This window comes from Microplitis mediator, chromosome 6 (assembly GCF_029852145.1).
Source record: "Microplitis mediator isolate UGA2020A chromosome 6, iyMicMedi2.1, whole genome shotgun sequence".
NCBI lineage: Eukaryota > Metazoa > Arthropoda > Insecta > Hymenoptera > Braconidae > Microplitis > Microplitis mediator.
Window position 1 is genome coordinate 14,954,332 of NC_079974.1, and position 23,426 is coordinate 14,977,757.

At 29.0% G+C, this 23,426-nt stretch overlaps 2 protein-coding genes across 4 annotated transcripts; both read right to left on the bottom strand.

The window, feature by feature from the left end:
* Nucleotides 1–4,055: 4,055 nt before the first annotated feature.
* On the bottom strand, nt 4,056–14,800 carry LOC130669318 (uncharacterized). Of its 3 annotated transcripts, XM_057472123.1 has the most exons (9): nt 14,556–14,800; nt 13,793–14,328; nt 8,144–13,711; nt 6,635–7,469; nt 6,378–6,556; nt 5,987–6,134; nt 5,678–5,884; nt 5,238–5,353; nt 4,056–4,653 (listed from the first exon to the last, which is right to left on the bottom strand). In XM_057472123.1, the coding sequence occupies exons 2-9, from the start codon at nt 14,313–14,315 to the stop codon at nt 4,544–4,546; spliced, it is 7,686 nt and encodes a 2,561-aa protein (XP_057328106.1). In that variant the 5' UTR covers nt 14,316–14,328; nt 14,556–14,800; the 3' UTR covers nt 4,056–4,543. The 3 variants fall into 3 exon arrangements, with proteins under 3 accessions (XP_057328106.1, XP_057328105.1, XP_057328108.1); XM_057472122.1 differs by lacking the exon at nt 14,556–14,800 and having other exon boundaries at nt 13,793–14,498; XM_057472125.1 differs by lacking the exons at nt 5,238–5,353; nt 14,556–14,800 and having other exon boundaries at nt 4,058–4,653; nt 13,793–14,497.
* An 807-nt stretch (nt 14,801–15,607) lies between these two features.
* Nucleotides 15,608–18,357, bottom strand: LOC130669748 (condensin complex subunit 2-like). Its single transcript, XM_057472794.1, has 3 exons — nt 18,201–18,357; nt 17,923–18,085; nt 15,608–17,841 (listed from the first exon to the last, which is right to left on the bottom strand). Exon 3 carries the CDS (start codon nt 17,787–17,789, stop codon nt 15,765–15,767), a length of 2,025 nt encoding a protein of 674 aa, XP_057328777.1. The 5' UTR covers nt 17,790–17,841; nt 17,923–18,085; nt 18,201–18,357; the 3' UTR covers nt 15,608–15,764.
* Nucleotides 18,358–23,426: the final 5,069 nt, after the last annotated feature.

Consider the following 23,426-nt stretch of genomic DNA (forward strand, 5'->3'; position numbering starts at 1 on the left):
ATGATTATTATTATTTTTTGGTAAATATATTCTATGTATTGACTCTGCAGTTACCCACCAAAGCTTAAGCCTAATATGTATACGTGCTATACACTGAGAAAAAAAATACTTTTATTAAGAACATTTAGTTGATACAAGAATGTATATTCTTGATAATTTTCAAGAATATATAATTTTGTCTCAATAATTCGTAGAATTGAAAGAAATAATTTTTATTTAATTCAAGTAAAGCTATTCTTTTGTTTACTCATAATATAATATCAAATTCATATAATAACAAAAATAAATTTGATGCTCTTTTCTCAAGAAATTGATAATTAATAATAATAAAATAAATATTTTGAACGGATTTCTTGAACCAAGAAATTCTTGTTTAGAAAATAGTATTTTTTTTTCTCAGTGTAATAGTTAGTAGTTTCGTCCCGAGTACGTCAGCGAACTCGTCAACAAAGCTATGCTAACAGAGAATCATATTCATCAAACGACCCAGCTATTCAGGAGGTCATCAATAAATTGATTGGTTCACTGAGCTTAAACAGAAACGACGCAGTAGAGCGGCAACATAAGACATAGGCAAAGAGTACAACCAACACCCATATAATGGAACAGCAAACTTGCAGAAGAAGAGGTTAGATCGGTTATAGACAGCATAAAAAAAAAAAGTCAGCTCCAGGTCCAGACAATGTAAGCTATGCTATATAATAGGCAAACTACCCTTGGATCGCATCACGCTGTTAACAAAATTTCTCAACCACTATTTAAAGGAAAAAGTAATACCTAACATGTAGCTGGAAGAAGTACATAGTTTGTCTAATCTTCAACCCATCTAAGAGATACAGACCAATTGCTATTTCCAACTCCCCGATAATAAAGGTCCTAGAGAGAATACTCAACGATAACGAGAATCACCCTGATTGAGAAAAATGATTTAATCTATGCTAAGTGTATATCTATATGTTAGTCGATTCAAATTATTCTAAATCATTTCAGTTTAATTGTTTCGAATCATTTCAAATAATTTTTCTTAATCAGGGCAGTAACGGTGCTTTTGATTATTTTTCATCGCTAGTATAGAGACAACAGATTTTGTTCCTAACAGAATCTTATTTTATCAAAGACTTTATTAATGTAATTAGCTCCAAACCAGGAGACCAACATTAAAACACATGTATATAATATACTATTATCTAACAGGCATGTGTTTAAGTTTTGTCTGTGTAGTCTAGCTATAAGTATAAAGATGTATTTTTTTCATGATAATGCAAATAAATTTTATTAAAAAAAAAAAAATGGTGGATTGACAAAAATATCGTGCTACCTAAGGAATTATACGGATTTAGGAGAGCTAAATCATGTACGGATAATTCAGCCACATTAATTACAGAGGCGAATTTAGCTATGCTAAAAAATCAGTTTCTGGAAGCGACATACCTAGAATAGGGAATTTTGGTATATGGTAATCGTGAATGAAACAAATCAATTTATTAAACAAACAAAAATTATTTCTTTTTATTGAAATACGCGCTCTAGGGTATGTCTTCACTCGTAAGAGATTTAGCTTAGACTAACTTATTCTTTTAATATTAATTAACACTGAGGTCCAACAACTTCTTTCTTTTTGTATAACAAAGATTTCTAAGTTCAAACTATATATATATATATGAGTGCAAATGAAGAAAAACATATTGCCTTGCATTTACTTGGAACATGGGCCTCAATCTCTCGTCGACCCAAGTACTTAAGGTCATAAAATTTGATCCATGCTAGCTTACTTTTCTTTAAGTAAACATATACATATTTTGAACTCAACTTAAATATATATACTAAGTACGACTTAAATGCAACACTGTTCGAAATAATATTTCGAGCAGAATATTTAGTATAGAGAAATATTAAATAAAATATATATCGGAATAAAGATTGATTTTTGTACAGAGAATCCAACACCTAGACATCAAGGGGGCTTATGACAACGTAGATATTCCTACACTCATTAATAATCTGGAAATAATCGGTGTACCTGCAAAAATAAGAATGTTCATTAAAAAGCTGCTCCAAGAACGGATTCTACATTTTGAATTCAACGGGCAGGAAATCAAGATGGTCAGGACCAGAAAAGGGCTTCAGCAAAGAAGTATATTGAACCCCATATATATATGATCATGGTAAAAAAATATCTGCATCCCTGATGCAAGTATTTATCATTCGCGGATGATTTCGTTCTATACATTATTCTGGAAGACCTGATGCTAATCAAAAAAATTCTTCAAGAATCTTTGGACAAGTTGGATGATCGGTTAAGGAAGAAAGGCCTGGAAATATCTCAGGAGAAGACGGTGAGCACGATCTTTACCTGGAAAAGAAAAACAGAAGAGATTGTATTCACATTGAAAAGTGAAGACATTAAGGAAGTTGAAGATACAAAGTTTCAAGGGATCACAATCAACAACAAGCTTAAATGGAATGATCACACCACCAACACCAGGAACAGAGCCAAAATGTGCAATAAAATCCTTAAAATGACCACAGGATGGAAGTCCAGAGCACACCCCTCCTCGGTATTTCAGATATACAAGAGTCTGATTAGAGACTGGGGGCTCATCTTTTACCAAGATACCACTGAGACAAATCTGAACAAGGTAAAAATAGTCCAACATACGGCCCTCAGAAGAGCTACTGAACATTTGATCTATATTTGCAGGAAGGTAAAATAAGATGCCTGTTAAAATTAGAGCCCTTAGTATGAATTTTAACAGGTGGCTCATCGCGATTTTCTATTTCCCATTTAAATAATATGGAAAAAAAAAATTTTAAGTTTGGAATTTATACCTCGGTGATGGCGTATTGTACAAATAAGCCCAGGATATAAAGTTATTGGAGCTTGAGGTCAAATTTGTAGTAAATTTCGAAATTTTTCTACGTTCCCGGCGAAACCACCAGACTTATCACAAAATGTAATAAGATCTTTTTTGTAGACAATTTTATTCCATACAAATGATCATGAATGAAGTTTTTTTGAATTCCGTATTGTTTTCTAGTGATTTTCATTTTAAAGTCAATTTTCATTTTAAGCTCTTGAAATCGATCAGAACACCTTTTTTTTTTTTAAAGATATTTAAAAATAAATGAATAAAAGACAATTTTTTATAAAATTAGGAAAATTTTCCTCATCCACAACTTTTAAAATAATAGATCGATTTGGCTCATCTTCGAATCCAAGTAAAATAATTACGCAAAAAATAAGTATAAAATTTCATAAATAAGAAATATACCTTTCCTTTCCAGGCATGGCCAGATGGCATTTTTTTTTTTTTTTTTGTTATTTAGTTTATTTAGACAATCACGGTCAGCATATACGAATTTTACCATATAAACTAATTCTTTTATGTTATAATTTGTTAACCGTGATCGAAATTACCGGTCCCGACGCCTCTAAATGTGTTTACACATTTATACGCATAAGGACTGGCAGGGTCTGGCAGACCAACTCACAAAGGCTTTGGTATATATAGTTAATCTATATATATCAAAAGCAGAATAGGAAAAGTCTGAGTGCAGATATCTGTTTGGGGTGTTTACATTGAATTGAGGGAATATAAGTGTATTCAGCCATAATATAAATTATTTTGCTTAATCGGCAATTTTGTACATAAAAAAAAAAAAAATATCGGACAAAAACTGTACTTATATAAATGTTTATCAATACATACATTATTATTTGTAAGCTTTTTGCTCACTGCTAATTTTATTAGTATCTAAATGATTGAATAATTAATTAATTGATAAAATAAAAATAAGCAAAATTCAATACACGAAAGTTAATAACAAGATATTTAAAAAGTTATGTATAATTTACACAAATCTGAATTAAATTCTGAAATAATTTCGATGTAGAATTAATAAAATGCTGAAAAAAATAAATTTAAAAAAATGTATCCAATTTTTTTTTCCTTTAATAGTCTAATAAATATTACTTTTTAATTTTATGTAGTAAATGTTTTACTTCTAATGATACCGCACCGTGCTACTTTATTATTATTATTATTATTTATAATAATATAAAATAATATTTTTCTATGATAGGGAAATATTATTATAATATATGTAACTTTTTTTTGTTAGTCATGTAAAATAGTAAAAATAATTGCTATTGTAATATTCGTAAGGTATTCGCTGTACACATAATAGAGATATATTTATCTTTTTTTTTCTTTTTTTTTTCATTAATAATGATAAACAAATATTAATAATACTAGATTGTACATCGAAATTGTTAATATTACAACAAATATAGTTAAACAAGATTGTTTCATCAATGTGTCACTTTACATAAAATAATTATACAAATAGTACTACGATAATTGTTTCGTTTTATAGTAATAATTATTGTAATTTATTTTTAAAAGCATGATTAATTATAGAAACAAAGAATTGTCAAAAAAAAAAAAAAAAACATTTTGTTTTTTTTCATAAGTAACCAATTAAAACAGTCTTTAACTCCCAAATAGATGTTGAATTAATTATTGTTGAAAATGTTTTTTATTTATGCTCTAATGACTTTGGATACCGAAGATTTAATTATTCGTTGGCGATTTTGCATGCAAACATCACATTGATAATTTTTTTTATCGATTATCTTGTTCTCCACACAATCTGAAAAATAAAAATTAATAATAAAATATGAAAAACTGCATAAATAATATATTAATATTTAAATTATCATATAATTGAAACAATAATATTATTTTCAAATAACATACATCATTTTATATTTAAGGTAAGAACCTAATACCCGATCAGAGACCCGATTACTCCTTGTATTTGTATATCTATATTTATAAATATAGATAAACAAATACATGGAGTAATCGGGTACTAGTCCCTGATCAGGTGTTAGGTCTTTTACCTTACATTATAAATAACTATATATTGATATTGATAATGCATGAATGTAAATGCTTATCAACAGCTTAATGCTAATATTCTACTTTGAAACTTAATCATATTTGATGGTAATTTAAAATTATTAGTTAAATTAAATTAAAACTATAATAAATGTTTAAAAAATTTTATGAATTATTATATACAGGCATTAAGATATTGATTACTTTGTTAAAATAATAAAATTAAATGATTGAATATTAGTAATAAGAAAAAAGTCGTGCATTGTATAAGTTTTAATTACAACCATATATTATATTATAAAAGAAGAATGACGATGAGGATGATATCAATACCTAAGTGCAGATATTTGTCGCATGCACTGCAGTGCACTAGATTTTCCTCCATGTCGAGTCTTGATGCAGTATGACAGCGACTGCAATGTGGGCAATAACGACCTTTCCTCCATAGCCTTATTAATGATATAAATGACATAGAAGTTAGCGATTTAAAGCGTCAAACATTATATTGCTTAAATTAATAATTGCTTAGAACAATTATAAATAATTTAGCAATAGATTTTTGTTAATAGCATTAATGCTTAAAGAAGTTTGTTAAATGTGTTATATATTAGTTTGAATATTAAATTTTGAAGTTTACTATTAAAAAATACTTAAAATTTATTTTTAATTTTAGAATACCGCATTGATGATAAATTAATGAAGATGATCTTATTAAATTCTCAGAAAAAAAAAAAAACATTAAATTATCATTAGATTAAAATTTTATTTCTTACTTGGAGCAAGGTACACAGAGAGTAGACACGTAAACTCTTGTATTTTTATCGCCTTTTTTGTACTCATGTTGCCATTGTGCTACGCTATTTCGATCAGCATTAATACCACCAGCTTCTCTTGAGCCACAACTCGCGCAAATTGCACATTCTTGACAATGCCATCTTCCTTGTGGTACTCTTCTTAAGCCAACACAATAAATGTGGTATCTATTATACATGAAAAAAAACAAAAAAACAAAATTTAATATTGAATGATTATTTGATTAGATTAAATAATTATTTTAAAGGTAATGATTTGAGTATTATTACCCTCTATCACACATATCGCAAAATAACATTTTGTCTTCATCCGCTGGATCATGACATTGTGCACACGTCTTACAATCTGTACACTGCCAAGCATAAGCGTGAATATGAGGCACCATATCTAGAGTCAAGTCTAAACAAGACGGATGTACTGAAAAAAATAAACAATTTATAAGTTTTTAAGAAGTTTTAAATTTTTTACAGTGAAAATTAAAAGTTTTAATAGCAATAAAAAATAATTCAATAGCTTTTGCATTCTTTTTTACTGTATTAATAAAAAACAATTTTTGAACTCTATATAATTTTTCGTTGACTAACAAGAATTCAATTCTATTATTAATTATATTTTATTGAAAATAATAGATAAAAGCAAAAAATATAATAATTTATTTACCATGTCCATGGCAGGTACCACATTGAATTAAAACTTCTGTCTTATTATTTTTATTTAAATGCTTTAGACACATTTTACATTTGAATGATTTGTCTTTTTGATTCGATAACTCAATATCTACATCATCCATTGTTGATTGTGATTCTTCAGTGTCTTGGGTACCTTCACTAGACGAACAGCTATAAATTTTCAATAATTATAATAACAAAATAAAAGCCCATGAATAATAAATTATTTTTTCAATTTATTGGGTTTACCTGGAATCATCAGAAGATGAATCACTATCACTATCACTTTGGGAACCTTCAGATTGACTATCGAATTTTCTTTCATTAGGCCTCATTGGTCCATAAAGAACAGTATTTAAAGGATAATATCTTAATTCTGCTGGAGTGTATTCTTTATAATAATCAGTATATTGTCCAGGAATAAGAGCTACTGGATAATGACTACTTTTACTTTCATCATTGATCTTAGGTTGTTTTGTCGGCACGTGAATTGTAAATGTTTGAAGATCTAAACTACATCTTCGTGATTCATTTCTTGCTTTATTAAAATTAACATTCCATGATAATGCTGATTGAACAGCCATTTCAGCAAGATCAATACGATTTTTTTCAGCATTTGCAGCTGCTGTTAGTTCTTTTTGTTTTTTTGAATGTTCTTTTATTTGTTTTTCACGCATATGCTTTCGATATTCTTCATATTGATCAGGAAAATCACTACACATAATGTCAAGTACTTCTGAACTACAAATTGCTGTTAATCCCATATCACACATTGCTTCATTAACAAGTAAATTTTCTCTTAAATAATTTCTTTCTTCCATATCAACCATACGTCTTTTCAAATCTGGATATTTTCTTTTAAATGATTTAACACCAAGATACTGCGATATTTGTTCTTGTATCATAAATGTTTCACCTTTACGATCTAATGGCCATTCATACTCAGCTATTTTATCAACTGTAAATGGTCCTTCGTCTGGATCAAAATTTATTTCCATTCTTCGGTTTCTAACTTTAACTTTTTCTGATTCTGTTGTTGCTGTACTTAAGACACTTCCTTGAGATTCTTCATTAATTGTGGCTTCTGCAATTAAACAATCAAATTATTATTATTATTATTTTTTTTTTTTCATTTACAATTACAATTAAATATACACGTTTAGGCATAAATTTCCAAAATAAGAATTAATGGTTAGGTATGATTATTATTATAATTATGATTGTTATTATTATTATTATTATTATTATTATTATTATTATTATTATTATTATTATTATTATTATTATTATTATTATTATTATTATTATTATTATTATTATTATTGTTGTTGTTATTATTAATATTATTATTATTATTATTATTATTATTATTATTATTATTATTATTATTATTACTAATATTATCTAGAGTGATTTTAAATAATAAACATTTAGAAAATTTATCAATGCAAAGCTTATTATGCTTAATGACGAAAAGACTGTAAACACGACAAGATAAGTTTATTTGTACGGCAATTTAAGAACGTCGGTATAACTTACTATTTTTAGATGACTCAGTTATAAGTCTACGAATAGAAATATATATTTTGATTTTATTTGAATGTTAATTTTGATTGATAAATTTATATTTAAATAAGAAAATAATGGTGATAATTTTTTGAATAAATAAATTAATACAAAAACTTGTTGAAAAATATATAAAATTTAAAAATTGATTATTTACTATATAATATAAATAATTAATAAATATAATTTTACCTTGATTGGGAATGTTTCTAGCGGGTGTTTGAGATCTAGAACCAGATTCAGCACTCATACGTGTTTCTTCATCCATAACTTGAACCATAGATATTCCATCATTACGATTATTATCAATTTGTTTTTTTGATAATGGTGTCAGCCAATTTTGATGATCTGAAGTACCAGAAGATTCTTTTGAATCTTTAATATTATCAGTAGTTTTCTTTAAATGATCAGAAACAACTACACGAACTTGGTTTAATTTAGCACATGGTGTACCATCATCATCTAATTGTGACATTATCGTAGATTCTAATAAAGAATCTTTTAATGGTTGTCGTAGTGCTTTATAAAGTTCTGAAGAATCATTTTGGATTTCTGATGATGTTGATTCTTCATCTAAAGTTATTAATGCTGTTGTAGAATTTTCAATTGCTGTTAAATTTTGTTCTAATCTTGCTTTTTTACTAATTGAAACATCCAATCGATCAAATTTTCTTTTACCACGTCCACGTCCACGTCCTCTTTTAGGCGGCGCATAACTTTTTTGACTTCGACATGTTCTTTTTGGTCTTTCATTTTCTTTCGGTTCTACTGTATTTACAATAAAAGGTGTATCATCTATTGCTAAAGGATCTTGATTTAATTCAGTATCTGGACGTTGAAATGGTAAAGCATTTCGTCTAGGTCTACCTCGTTTTTTTGGTATTTTAACATCTGGTACTCTTATTGGTGGTACCTCATCGATTATCATAATATCTTGACTTGAATTTGAATTTTCATTAACAATTATAAGTTCTGGATGTTGTTCAATTATTTCACAATCATCAGACATATTGTGTGGTGGCTGACTTAATATACTTTTCAATTTTCCTCCAATAACATCCGAAGTAGGTTTGGCTGATTTTACATGAGTTATACTAATTTCTTGATTAATAACATTTCTTTGCTGGCGACTTATTATGTTTGTACTTGATTCATTGAATTCTACTTGATTTTGATGTTGATGTTGATGTTGCTGCTGTTGTTCTCTTGGCACAATAGGCTGAATTGTTACTTCAGGAAGAATTTGTGATAGTTTTGTTTCCAATTTAGTTTTTTTCGACTCAAAAGAACATGCATTAACATCTTTACGTTTTGATGATTGTTCTGATGATTCTTCTTGTTTTCTATTAAAATTTATTGGTTCAATAGTTACTTCTGACCTATTAGTAAGTTGTTCTCGTTTTTGTGTAAATGTACGTTGAGCTTCGGTTGAATCTTTATTGTGTAATGATTCAGTATCATTAGTTACAATCATTGGATGACCGCTTTTTGGTACTTTTATTTTCATAGATTCAATTCTTACTAAATCTCCAGATTTTGAAGCTCTACTATCATGATCTTCGTGTATTTCAGACAGTTGTTGATTTTCTTCTTGTCTTTCAGACTGAACAATTTTAGCTTCACCATCTTTAGACACCTTTATCTTCATTGCTATAGGTGATTCTGATTTTTTAAAGACATTAATTGAGTCTGTGTCTTTGGAGCTTGAAGATTCAAGTGAAATTGATGTTTGAGTTGATTCAAATGCTTGATTATCCTGGTCATTAGATACTTCTGAATAAATAATAGAAGCATCTCCAGTCTTTGACATTTTTATTATTTTTGTTCCTAAAGGTGATTCTGTCCGTCTAGGAACTTCTGGAATTTCTAATTTATCTTTACTATCACTTGTAGTGTCCCCTGATATAATAGAAGCACCGCTTTTTTTTGAAAATTTCATTTTTACTCCAATTGGTGAATCGGTTCGTTTTTGGTTTTCTTGAATTTCTCCTTTTTCTTTTGACTTTGTGCTGCTCCCATCTTCATAATCACAAGATAAAATTGACGAATCACCGGTTTTAAGACGTTTTATTTTTACACCTAATGGTGATTCTGTTCTTTTTGATTCTTGTAAAAATTCCATTTTATCTTTATTTTTAATTTCCTTCAATTCATCATCTTGTGTATCAGATTGAATAATAGAAGCATCTCCACTTTTTGACAATTTTATTTTCATCGCTATTGGAGACTCTGTGCGTTTTGGAGAATCTGTAATTGATTCTACTTTATGTTTAAATGTTTCTTTTGATTCTTGTTGAATATTTGAAAATTTTCTTTTCATTCCAAGAGGTGAAAGTGATGAAGAACTTTCTGTATGCCATTGCATTGATGTTTCTTTTACATGTTCATTTGGAATAATGGAAGGATGACCGCTTTTTGATAATTTTAATTTTATTTTTTCAAGCTTTTGTCCAGGACTATCTTCAGGATTTGGAGAATCTGTTGTCGAACGTACTTTTGGACTTTTTGGTGATTTAGGTTCTCCACAACCAGCGATTGCTGATTTAGCTATTTTTAAAATAATTCTTGATGGTGAACTAATATTTTCAACTTCGTGTCTTTCAGAATCTTTTCGTAAACCATCAGTTGTTTTATTGTCGTCTTTTATTTTATCTATATCAGTTTTGGACGATTCTATCATTTGCTCATAGGTTGACACTCTAGCATCTTGTTGAATTAATAAATTTGACTTTGGAGTTATTGATTCATCACATGTTCTCACAGATTCTACTATTGGAATTTCAATTTTTGGTGGTTCTTTTAATCGTTCTTCTAAAATTGATGTTTTTGGAATATTTACTGATTTTTTAGTTAATAAACATTGCGATGGATTTGGCTCGATGTTTGTGTCAATATTTACTATCTCATCTTGTTCACTTACAGGTTGAATTTGAGTCTTAAGAGTATCACATTTTTCATTAATCTTAAGATCACACTCTTGATTAATTGTCACTTGTGCTTCTTCATTTAATTGTTTTCGTTCACTTTCTAGTTTAGCTGCTTCTGATATTATTTCAGCTTCAGATATTGCTATTGACTCGCTAGTCGACGTTTCAAATTCTGGCTCAGATTCTGGTAAATCTTGACAAATTTTTGCATCAGACGTGTAGATAGTTGGAAAATTTTCTCTTTGAATTAATTCATTTACTGTATCATTAAGTATTTTTGATGTTAATTCTGATTCTAATTCCTCTTCCTGTTCTTCAGACTCTTGAAGAAATTTAACAGCTGATTCTAATTCAGATATCTCTGGATTTGTTTGTAAGACTTCAGTAATAGAATTTACGTCTACTGTATCCTTTACATCAACTGATTTTAATTTTCCTTTTGAAATAAAACCGAAATTTTCATTTATTTCTGGCTCTATATTATCAGTATTTGTTATTATTTCTTCAATGCATTTATTATCTTTATCATTTTCTTCTTCAGAATTTCCAATTATTTTTTTCCCCTCTGTTTCCTCAGTCTGCTTATCATTTTCATTCTCTATATTACAGTCTAGTTCTGAAGTTTCTGTTTCAACTAAAGTTTCAATAACATCATTAAGCAAATTATTTATTTGATTATTGGATTCATTTTCTGGTTTTGAAATTAGTAGTAAATCCAGAATTGAATTTTTTTCAAGTTTAGTCATAACTTCTTCTGAAGAATCTTCAATAACTGCACTATTTACAATGGCTTCGTCACTATTTACCGATTTTTCTAAGTTTGGGGTAAGATCAAGATCTAATACACCAACTAATGGATTCTCAGAAGGGCGAGAATCTGGACAAGTTTTTCCATCTAAGTCATCAGATTTTGATGAAATATTATTTTCAAGTTTTTCAATTATATCAGATTTTATTTCCGAAAAATTTTCAGAACTTTCAGTAATAGAAATCTCATTATCAACTTCTTGAGTATTGAGATTTAATTTTAAATCAGTAATAGATTCTTCTATTTTTTCTTTAGACAATTCCGAATCATTTTGTTCAATTTCATTCGTTTTATTTACTACTATGTTTTCATTAATTCCACTAGTAATTCCAATTTCCGTATCAATTTGATCCAATTTTTCTTCTGTTTTAGACGTTACTTGTAAAATTGATAATTCTTCATTATCTCTGATAATATTCTGAGAAGGTGATTCTAATAAATTAACATCTGATTCTATCGGCTCTTCCTTTGATTCTAATGAAGATATCTCTATATCTGATTGAATAATTAGACAATTATTTTGTTGTATAATTTTATTATCTAGATTTTCATCATTTTCAACCAGTGATTGATGACTATCATTGTCAATATTTATTTTTGGAATATCTTTATCATCTCTTATTGATGTTACACTTTCATTAGATACATCTAATTTAATATCTCTTAAACATTCTTCCGAACAATTGATATCTTTTTCATTAGTTTTTTCTTCTTTAGTTTCACTTTCAATAACACTAATACTTTGTGGAGTGTTTTCTTGTATCATATCTTCCGTCACTTTTTCTTCACTTTCCAATGAAGGACTAGGCAATATTTCTGATTTTTCACATTCTATTATAGATTCAATTATTTCACTTTCTATCGTTTCACTTTTATCAACAGTTTTATCTTTTGCATCTAGTAGTTCAATATCCATAATCTCTTTCATTTCACTTTCATTTTCATTGTCATTTTTTGCTATTATTTCGTTGGTTTCTTGTGACTTATTTTCATTACTTGAAAGATTTTCTTCAATCACTTCGACTATTGATATTTTAATTACATCAGAAATTGTTGTTTGTTCTTCTAAATGAAGTTTTTCATGTATATCTGGATTTAAATCTTCAACAATACCACTTACACACTCTGAACTTATTTCAGAAGTTACCTGATTGATATCATCCTCCTTGATATTTTCTGTTGAATTTGTTTCATTTATTATTGCTTCAACTGTGTCTGGAATACTTACAACTTCTTCATTCTTTAAAATTGGAGTAACTAGAGATTCAAAGTTTTCTGTAATGTCCATTGATGTGTCGTCAAAATTAGGTATTATATTATTCTTATTATTATCATCGATTTCCGTTTTGACTGGGCTAATATCTTTCTTGACTTCTGTATCAATTTCAGGTAATTCAACGTCATTTACATTGGAATTAACTTGCTGACAATGTTGGGTATTATTATTTGAATTAATTTCAACGGTTTCTTGAGATATAGAATCATTTTTATCCTTTAAATTTTGTCGATGGTCCTGGATAGATGATTGTATAACGTTTTCTAAAGATGTAGATTCAGCAAGAACAGTGATTGGTGCTTCTACTGATAACTTTTTCTCGATACAAATTGTTTCAACAATTATTTTATTTAAATCATCTAATTTACTCAAGTCTTGTGAGTCATTATCATTATTAATTCGGTCAGTAAATTTAATATCGTTTTCAGGAACTAAATCTACAGATTCTCTCGACGATTTTTCTCCAGTTTCATTAAGTTCAATATTTTTATTTACTACTGTTGTAGTAACGTCGACAATACTACTATCGATTGATTCAATAGTTTCAATATTACTTTTATCATTTATTTTACTATTTTGTTTATCCACAAGAGGTTTACAAGAAAATACAACTTTTGGTTCTTTACCAACTTCATCTAATTCAGTACCTTGAGAATCTTCAGAAGTATAAGCGTCTCCAATTAACTGAAGGCTTTGATTAATACTTAGTACATCTTTAACATTTGAATTTTTATTATTTTCTCCTATTTCTGAAACAAAAAAAATTATTATTTTAGTATTAATTGTTAATTATAAATGTTATTTCATAAAATCAATTTTTTTAAATTTACCTTTTACTTCAAAATTTTTCGATATATCTTCATGTTTTATCAATTCATTTTCATTTTTCTCAATACTTCTTATATTCGATGGAATGTGAACATCACAAGAGTCTAGTTGAGAATCTGTATTACCAATTTTACCACTATCATTATTTTTTATAAAGCTATCAGATTTTTTATCTTCTGAGTTTGTTAATAAATTAATTGATGGTGTGATTTCACTTTTATTTACATCTACTTTATCATTTTTAATAGTTTTGTCGATAATTTCAGTTTTGGAGTCAGTAATGATTTTAGATAAAGCTGCTATTTCACTTTCTAATGTTGAATCAGCGGGTTCTGATTGAACACCAATTATATCGTTAATATCCATTATACTCAGTGCTTCTGTATCATAAGTTTCTGAATCACTATCAACACTGTATGGTGCATAACGTTCTGGCGATTCATCTTTATTTGGTTGTTCACTATTTAAACGAGCGTTGTTTTCCTCTTTGGAGCCAAATAGGCCCATTTTAGAAGATTCAGACATTGTTTTTATTTGTCTAAAAACGTTAATTATTTACAACCAATCAATTTATAATATATTTAATGACAATTTAACTAATTGTAACATTCTCACTTCTTACACTTTTGTCAAAAAATGTTTTATTTTTTTTTAATTCAAGTTATTTATTTTGATTTTATACTTCCAATATAGTTTTACATTTTTAAGAATATTTATATTCTTATTTAAAAACATATAAATTTTAATTATTATTACTTTACTTACGTATATTTTTACAACATAACCAAAAGATTTTTTTTTCTGTACAAATAAATTAGGTTTATTTATTTTAACAAATTAATTTTTGGAAATTAAAAAAAAATAGATATATATAATTTGTAAATAATACACGTTTTACTGAGGACTTATGTCTCCACGAATTTTTAAAATATTTTGTTAATACATTATCACAATCACAACTTTTCACCGACGCCAAAACCAAGTGCAAACGAGAGTTTTACCCTCGAATTCCGTTGTACATTGTGTGCAGTTAAATGTAATGACATGAAATTTTATCGACTAATGATATTTGAGAGTAAACAGAAATAACCAATAAGATATAATAATTGTTTTTTCGATTTTCTCATTGGTTGAAATTGACCGCGAAAATTTAAAAGTATATTTTCAATTTTGTAATAGCTATAAAAGCCCAAAGTAGCACGGAATCAACTTTCAGATGTTATGATGATATCTTTTAAAAAGACAAGATACATTTTTTTTTTTTTGTATCAAAGTCAAGTTCTTTTATATAAATATATGACGACGAGTGTGAATGTAGTAGACATCAGACAAATTTAAAATTATAAGTAAATAGAGTAAATAATTAAATAAATAATATTTATAAAAAATGCACTTATTAATTTTAAAATTTTTCAAATGCACATTTTTTTTTAATTTAATTTTATTAGTTATTTACTCTATTTATCCATAATTTTAAATTTGTTTGATGTCTGCTACATTCACACTCATATATGACGTACAGATGTTGGTCCTATGAGCCATAGAAAATTTGTCCTATTTTTCATATCTTAAAAAAGACATTTCAATTAAAAAATCGTTTAGATGACTTATTTGAATATTATTTGTAATTTACTTTTTGTTGTCACTTGTGAAATAAATTTCTGATCGTTTTGTCAACATTTTGGTGTCTTATCGACACGTTTAAAAACAACCTAAAAACTGATATCTTATAGATGTCACAAAGTCAAGTGGGCTACTTGAGAGCAAAAAAAAAAAATTACATATATAAATACATTAATTAAAAAAATTGTTGATACTTTATTAGCTTTACAGAATTATGATTATTTATTTATATAAATAACTACATATTTAAATGAGATTACAATATTTAAAAAATTGTTTTAGTTATGAGGGAGTTATTGAAATATAAAATTATATAAAATTATGTTTATACAAAAGAGTATGATAGTTATTTTAATTAATATATTGTTGAATAATAATATCGCTGTAATTTTCTCCAGAAGTAATATGTAAATTTTTTTCATTAGCAAGATGAAGTAGAGATACAAACGCTATAGGAAAACTCAATTCTTCAGCGTCATTTTTAGAAAGCATATTTGGAAGTTTTGTATAAATTTCACTAAATTGTTTTTCTCCTTTTATTGCTGTCGAAGATTCAATATTTTGAGCATTTTCTTTATCAATTTCATCTTTATTCGTTAATTTTTCCCAAATACATTTTTTTAAATAACGAACATCTAATTTCTTGGCTCTTTGTGAGAAAGGTATATAAATTTTCTGCGTTAATTTTGGAGCTTCAATCAAATTATTGCCTGTGAAACCAATTGCCCGAGATTCATCATCAAAAGCACAATCATTAAATACTGTATCAGCTCCATCATCATTTTGAACGTTTGGACAATAATTTTCGGTATCATTACCATTATCATAATTGTATTCCTCATTATCATCAGACAAAACCAACATATCATTATTTGATTTTTCTTTTAAAAATATAGTTTGATTAGATCGTAAATAATATTTACACAATGATTTATTGTCTTCGTCATGAATTTCTTTTGGATTAAGTAATTTTTTTATAGACCAACAACGACTCAATGTTGAACTTTTTAAATTGGCTAAATTTTTTTTAACTTGAGTACATTCTTTGTTAGCTATTTCAATAAACCCATCATCACATTGTATAGTTGGATCTTTTTTCTTTCTTTTTGGATTTTGTTGACAAGCTTCAAGTTTATTCTTAGTCGTATTATTTGTTAGTTGATTGATCTTCCAGTGTGTAGGCCCGATCCAGCGAATATCTACAGCATCACTGAAGTATGAATACTCAAGTTTTTTATTCACTGGCATTCTCTCAATCATATTTTGTAAGTCAGCAACTACACAAGGTGCTCGATTAGTAGCATGACATCCGATTTCATTTTCATTTTCATTATCATTTTCATCAGCTGCGAAATAATTAACATCGTTGAAATTTTGAGTATCATCATCAAGTGGTATACTAGCATCAGGATCAAAAACAAGATTATCATCATCTTGAGAGAAGGATTCTTGAGAAGGCATATGTACTGCTTGATCTTCTTCTTCAATTGACCAATGGAGAATTTCAAATTGCGAAAACATACTGTTGATATCTAAATTAAAATCTGCTTTTACTGGAGGCCATGGTAATCGTGATTCATCATTATCAGCACCAAGTTTATCAACATCATTATCAATAATTACATCATTGTATGGATTAAGACCAAGACCTAGATCACAATGCTGAGGTAAAGATGCTTGATACAACATATTGGTGGTCTGACAGTCGCCTTCTCCAAACATTATTGGAGTGTAGTCTACAACATCAACTTTTCCTTGAAGTGCTTCAATCGTTGTAAGAATTTTTTGGGTTCCTTTCTTCTTTTTTTTCTTTTTCTTCAGTTTGCCATTTTCGTCATTAGTTTCACCACCGCCTGACATTGTGCGATCAGCATTTGAATCATCATCATCATTATCTTTCCTGTCTTTGGTATCCAAATTACCAATCATTTTTAAAGTGTCTTGATGTAAAGAATCTACTCTCAATGCATAAATTTTAGCACTAACATCAAGAGTTGTTCCAGCCATATGTAAGTTTGGTATACCTTCACTTTTATTTCTAACCATATATGTCATATAGTCGATCATATTTAAGCTGAAAGCATTTTTAATATTAATTTTATTCTGTGCACTTAGTTTTATACATTCAGCCATTCCTTCAGTTATCTGCGGGGCTGACATATTTGATACCGCACCAAGACGTATAGAACGTCGATTTGTTGAAGATGGAAAAGCTTGAACACTAGATTCAGAGCGTAGCGCTTGTCGTTCAGCTGTATCATCATTAGTCTCTATCTCAATTGAACTTTGTTTTACAACGAAACCTGAACGACGACGAAGAGGACTGGCAGTCGCATTGTCAGCTAACACATGGCCAAGACTTTTTCGATTATCCATTTTTTATATTTTTGTTTTGTTATTACTAATTTCAAAAAGATAATTATCGATCCTATAAAAAAACAATTAATTCGATTAACAAATAAGCGGACATTTTATATTATAATTATATATAATGAATAGAAGTACTTACAATGTAAAATTGATAAATTACCCGCTATTTTGTCTAAATCAGTTTTTAAAATATCAAGAAGACAAAGTAACCTCTCTAATTCTATGTATGTCTGTTGAAGAACTTTTAATTTTTGTATTTCTTCTTCTGTAGCAGTCAAATTAATATTTTCGATTGAGTTTTCCTAAACAGAATAAAATTTTTATTATGACGCCATTTTTATAAAACGTACACTAATATTGAGCAAAAAATGAACATTAAAGGACATAATACGAATGAAATACTATGAATTTACATACTTTATCTGCCATTAAAAAAGATTACATATTATTTCTGAACACCATGTAATTTTTATTTTTTTTTTATTTTTAATAAATCACGAGTATTTTATGTCAACAAATATAAACGCATTAGTATACTGACGCATACGATGTCCGTTAGAGAAATTATTGCAAAGCAAATGTGAATAGTGCTTACCGTTTGACAGTCATTAAAAAGAAAATTCCAATGTGTCTCCATCTATCAGAAACACTGCTAACCACTCAGTATTAATAATTTCTACTTTGTCGATTGCCAGTTCACGCATCCTAGAAATTCAAATTTATGATGCATGTCATAACCCTTTCAGCTCGTGTAACTGTTGCCGACAACTTGTCTACAAGTTGCTCAGAAACTTGGTGACAGGTTGCGGCAGTAGATTGTCGCCAAGCTTCTGAGTAACTTGTAGCCACTTGTAGTCAACAGTTACACAAGCTAAAAGTTGTCGACAGCTTGTCGTCAAGTTGGTCGTAACTCAGATACACCAACTTTCTGATCAGAAACTCTGGATATCAGGGCATGGAAAATAGAGACTATCCTCCATGGTCATGACACTGAAATTTTTTTACACTTGACGGACAAAAAAAAGCAAGTACTCAAGTAAATTTTATGAGTGTGAGTGCAGTAGACACGAGATAAATTAAAAATTAAAAATAAATAGATTAATTGATTAAAATACTGGAATTGAAAAAAATGCACGCACTGATGTGTCAATTATCTAAATACGGATTTTCAAACTTTTATTCCAGTCAGATTTTATTAATTTATTATTATTATTATTAGAAACTTTTAAAATTGCTAATTTTCAGTTACATTCACACTCATAAAATTGTATATTGATTCATTTATTAACTATAATATAATTATTGACACGAATAAATTTTGATAAAACTATTAAATTTCAATTTTGAAATTTCGCGCCAAGATGGCGCTGCTGCGTGTCACTGTATTCGAAGTTAAAATTTTTGCTAAAGTGAGGGGCGGTCAGAACATTCCCGCTCCAATAAAATATTCTACCATCTCAAAATCTCTACGAATGAAAAAATCTACCACGATATAATCACTACCAGAAAAAAACTTTACCAAGTTGCATTTATGAATAAACTCTACCGTTTGAAAATTTCTAGCATCAACTTTAAAACGTATATTTACAGACAATAAATTTATTTTTAATTAATTGGAAATCATTTAGGAAGCTTTAAGAATATAATTTTATAATTCAGCACTAATTAATTAAAGGGTAATTATTTAATATTGTTTGAGCGTTTAGTGCGCATGTTAGAAAATATAATTAACACGATTTTTTCGTTAGTTAATAGGAAACTATTTGGGAAGAAAGTTATGAATTGTTTTGGTTTTAAAATCCCAATTGCTAATTATTCATTAATTAATTAGTCCTAAATAATAAAGTCATATTCCTAAATCTTCCCAAATGATTCCCAATTAATTAAAAATAAATTTAGTGTCTGTAAAATATACATTCTAAAGTTGATGATAGGGATTTCAAACGGTAGAGTTTATTCATAAATGCAACTTGGTAGTGTTTTTTTTCTGGTAGTGATTATATCATGGTAGATTTTTAAATTGGTAGAATATTTTATTGGAGCGGGAATTTTCTAGGTAGGTATGATGCGGCTGACTTCAATTGGGTAGGGTTTTATTTTTGGTAGGGTCGCTTATGGCTAGGTCGTATACCTGCCCTCTGTATCAACTAGGGATGGAAACTTAAGATGAAGAATCGATTCTTGATTCCGATTTTTTAACTTCCCGCTAAGAAAATTGCAAATTTTCAAAAAAAGGGAAGTTATTGGTTTCGGTTCGATTTTCGAAAATCGAATTTCCATTAGATGTCGACGTTTTGAGGTCCTAGGAAGCTATTCTGACTATTCCCGGATGGACGTCCGTGTGTATGTGTGTGCGTGATATTTTTTTTGTCCGACGATATCTTTGGAACGAATCAACCGATTTGAACGTACTTGGTGGCAATCGAAAGGGCTCACCAAAACTTAGACATGATTAGATTTTGGGGTAGATCGGTCATGTAGTTTAAAAGTTATACGAAGAATAAAAATTAAAAATTTTTTTTGTTTTTGGTTTTTTGCGTATAACTTATAAACCACTTGCCCGATTTACCTCAAAATGTACTCAGTTTTAAGTCTTGTTGAGTCCTTTCGATTGCCACCAAGAACTTTCAAATCGGTTCATTCGTTCCAAAAATATCGTCGGACAAAAAATTATAATATTTCAGTGAAGGTGTGGCTTACCGGCCTAACAAATTTACAAGTAATAATGTTTCCGAGCTCGCCGTGGATCCACCGTGATTCCGCCGTATTTCCAGGGTGTTTTCAGGGTGATTCAAAACCGCCAGGGTACGATTATTAGTTTTCTCCAATTTCTAATAATTTATTTTTCAAATATTTAAATTTACCGCTCAAGGAATAAAAACAATTAATAAGGATGCAATCTAAATAATGATACTGAAATTAGTCGACGTCTAATAATTTTTTTATTTTTATTAAAAACGATAATTAAAAAAAAAAAAAAAAATATTTCAGAAAATTGCACCTTTAGTTTATTAAATTTTCCACATGTGCATATTTTAGTTTTTTTTTTTTTTGTTTAATTCAATTGTTGAAAAAAATAAATCCAGAAATTGTTAATTGTCTGCTAATTTGTGGATCATAATAAATACTGGTACTGTAACCTTGCTATTAATATTTTTATATGAATATTTATTTTAATCATATCCAGAATATGTAAAAATCTAAATAAGTTTATCATGGGTATATGGACAGTTGATTAATTAATCAAAACATTAATATTTTAAACGACGCTTCGTCACTTTATCAATTTGTGGGTAGCACGACTTGTAATCCGCGGATAAAATATCCGGAGACATTTTATCCGATAGACAAAATATCCCCGGGCTAAATATTCAAGAGACAAAAAATCCGTGACAAAATATCCTGTCGATAAATCTGATTCAGAAAAATATATTTTAAGTGAAAAAATAATTAATGGTTTTCGATAAACGGGTACTGTACCATTCCAAACATGTGTTGACCTATTTTCAAAATAATACCCACCCAAAATCTGTGAAAGAAGGGCACAGTACGATTTCAAGCATATGTGTTGATTAGGGTGCTCCGTTTGAAACGGAATTTTTTTTTTTCGTTCCCCATCAAAAATCTTGTTCTACATGTAAAAATAAAAATTCAGTGAAATTTTGAGCTCTTAATAACAATTTTAAGAACTGGAACAACGTCGTTGAAGTTTTCTCATGCTAAAAGCATGTAAATTTTGATTCTTTTCTTTTTATCGAATAAAACTCAGTCCCATATTCACGTATCTTATCGCTTCAAAGTTTTCTTGGAAGAGAATTGTATGCTTTGAAAAAGCTTGTATGTGCTTAGCAGTACCTTCAACTACAGCCCTCGTGGAAGCCTTGAAAGTCTAATTTCCTACGAAATTAGTGGTTTTTTGTTGTTAACTTGTAAACGGTTGACTTTTGGGAAAAAAAGTACATGACATTTTTTGTAGGAAATTTAGTCTTCTACAAAAAAGTTCCTATCAGTCAAATCTCTAAAATCAATATTTAAAAAGATATATGAACTTTAACTAACTAAAATTCAAAATTTTAGCTAAATGTCAATGTTCAATACTATAAAAAATATATTCAGTTATTAACTTATGGTAAGTATAAATTAATGTATATTTATATAAAATATAAAATGCCCGTAATTATTTTATCTATCGAGTATTTAGTCCGGGGATATTTTGTCTATCGGATAAAATGTCTTCGGATATTTTGTCTTCGGATAATAAGTGACGGTACCAATTTGTGACTTTTTCAAGTTCTCAAATTCTGTTAATTCGTAGTCGCGCGTAAAATTTAAATATAAGGTCATCACCCAAAAATTCAGCTCTACAATAAAGAATTTATTACAGCATTCCCGATTTTCTTATATCAATTAATAATTGTTCTACTTAATTTACATATTAACCCGTCAGCATTATTAGCATTTTGCTCATAGGACACTACCCGGGAAAAAATGATCAGACCTGACCATGCCTGTTCATGTATGATCAGGCCTGAAATTAGACCTGATCATGCCTGTTCATGTATGATTAGGCCTGAAATTAGACATGATCATACCTGTCCATGCCTGTTCATGTTTGTTCATGTCTGAAACGTTGAATACACTCAGGCCTGATCATGCCTGTTCATGTCTGAAGCGTTAAATACAGTCAGGTCTGATCATGCCTGTTCATACCTGTCCATGCCTGTTCATGCCTGGTCATATATGTTCATGTCTGTTCATGGCTGTTCATGTCTGCTCATAGATCTAAAATTTTGTTGACCAAGAATCTATCACGTATAAGATTTTTATTACTTGAAGTTCATACGAAACTTACGTTTCAACTTAATCTCTTAGGTCAGTGGGTTGCGAGTTACACTTTGTAGCGCAAGGTCCACGGTTCAAATCCTGCACACGCCCGAATTTTTCATTTTATTTATTTTTATAGCAATAATTATATACATGTATAATTGAATATAGTTATACATAATTATAGGAAGCGGCTGAGGCAGCCGTTCGGCACGCGTGTGGCTCGGACGATCACCGAAGTTAAGTAGCATCGAGCATGGTTACTATTTGGCTGGGTGACCGCTTAGCCACGCGTTGGGCTCGAACGAAGGTCTCTGATCGTTAGGCGCGGGATGAAGATCCAGTGATCGGTAAAGTGGGAATTTTATCGACCACTGGAGCTTCACCCAAACCGAAACTGTACTGGCTAGGTTTTCTCTGTGGTTTTCCTAGCCACTGCACCTCCATTGCACAAGGGAGGTAGCAGGGCATCACCGTAATGATGCAGTACAGTCATTAGCACAAGTCGGGCCACAGCCGCAAAAAAAAATAAAAGGGACGAATATTGACAATAGGGAACTCCCAGCTTTCCAGAGTCGAAAAAAGGAAGTCTTGTAAAACACACTTGAGCAGTGCGATGCATGCGATGTGATACAAGTAAAAATAAAAAATAATAAAAAAATAGTTATACATAATTATATATAATTATATAGGGCCATTTTTTATATATAATTTTTTTACCCGGATGGGCATGAACAGACATGAACATACCTGATCAGACCTGAACATGCCTGATCAGGCCTGGTCAGGCATGGTCATTTTTCATGTCTGATCAGGCCT

What these genes read in the sequence shown, in the direction of transcription:
- LOC130669748 (XM_057472794.1), bottom strand. Translation starts at nt 17,789, where the DNA reads ATGGATAATCGAAAAAGTCTTGGCCATGTGTTAGCTGACAATGCGACT.
- LOC130669318 (XM_057472123.1), bottom strand. Translation starts at nt 14,315, where the DNA reads ATGTCTGAATCTTCTAAAATGGGCCTATTTGGCTCCAAAGAGGAAAAC. An exon ending in TAGAAACATTCCCAATCAAG is followed by an intron (nt 7,470 to 8,143) that starts GTAAAATTATAT and finishes GTTTAATTGCAG; the next exon opens with AAGCCACAATTAATGAAGAA. An exon ending in CGACAAATATCTGCACTTAG is followed by an intron (nt 4,654 to 5,237) that starts GTATTGATATCA and finishes TTTATTTTTCAG; the next exon opens with ATTGTGTGGAGAACAAGATA.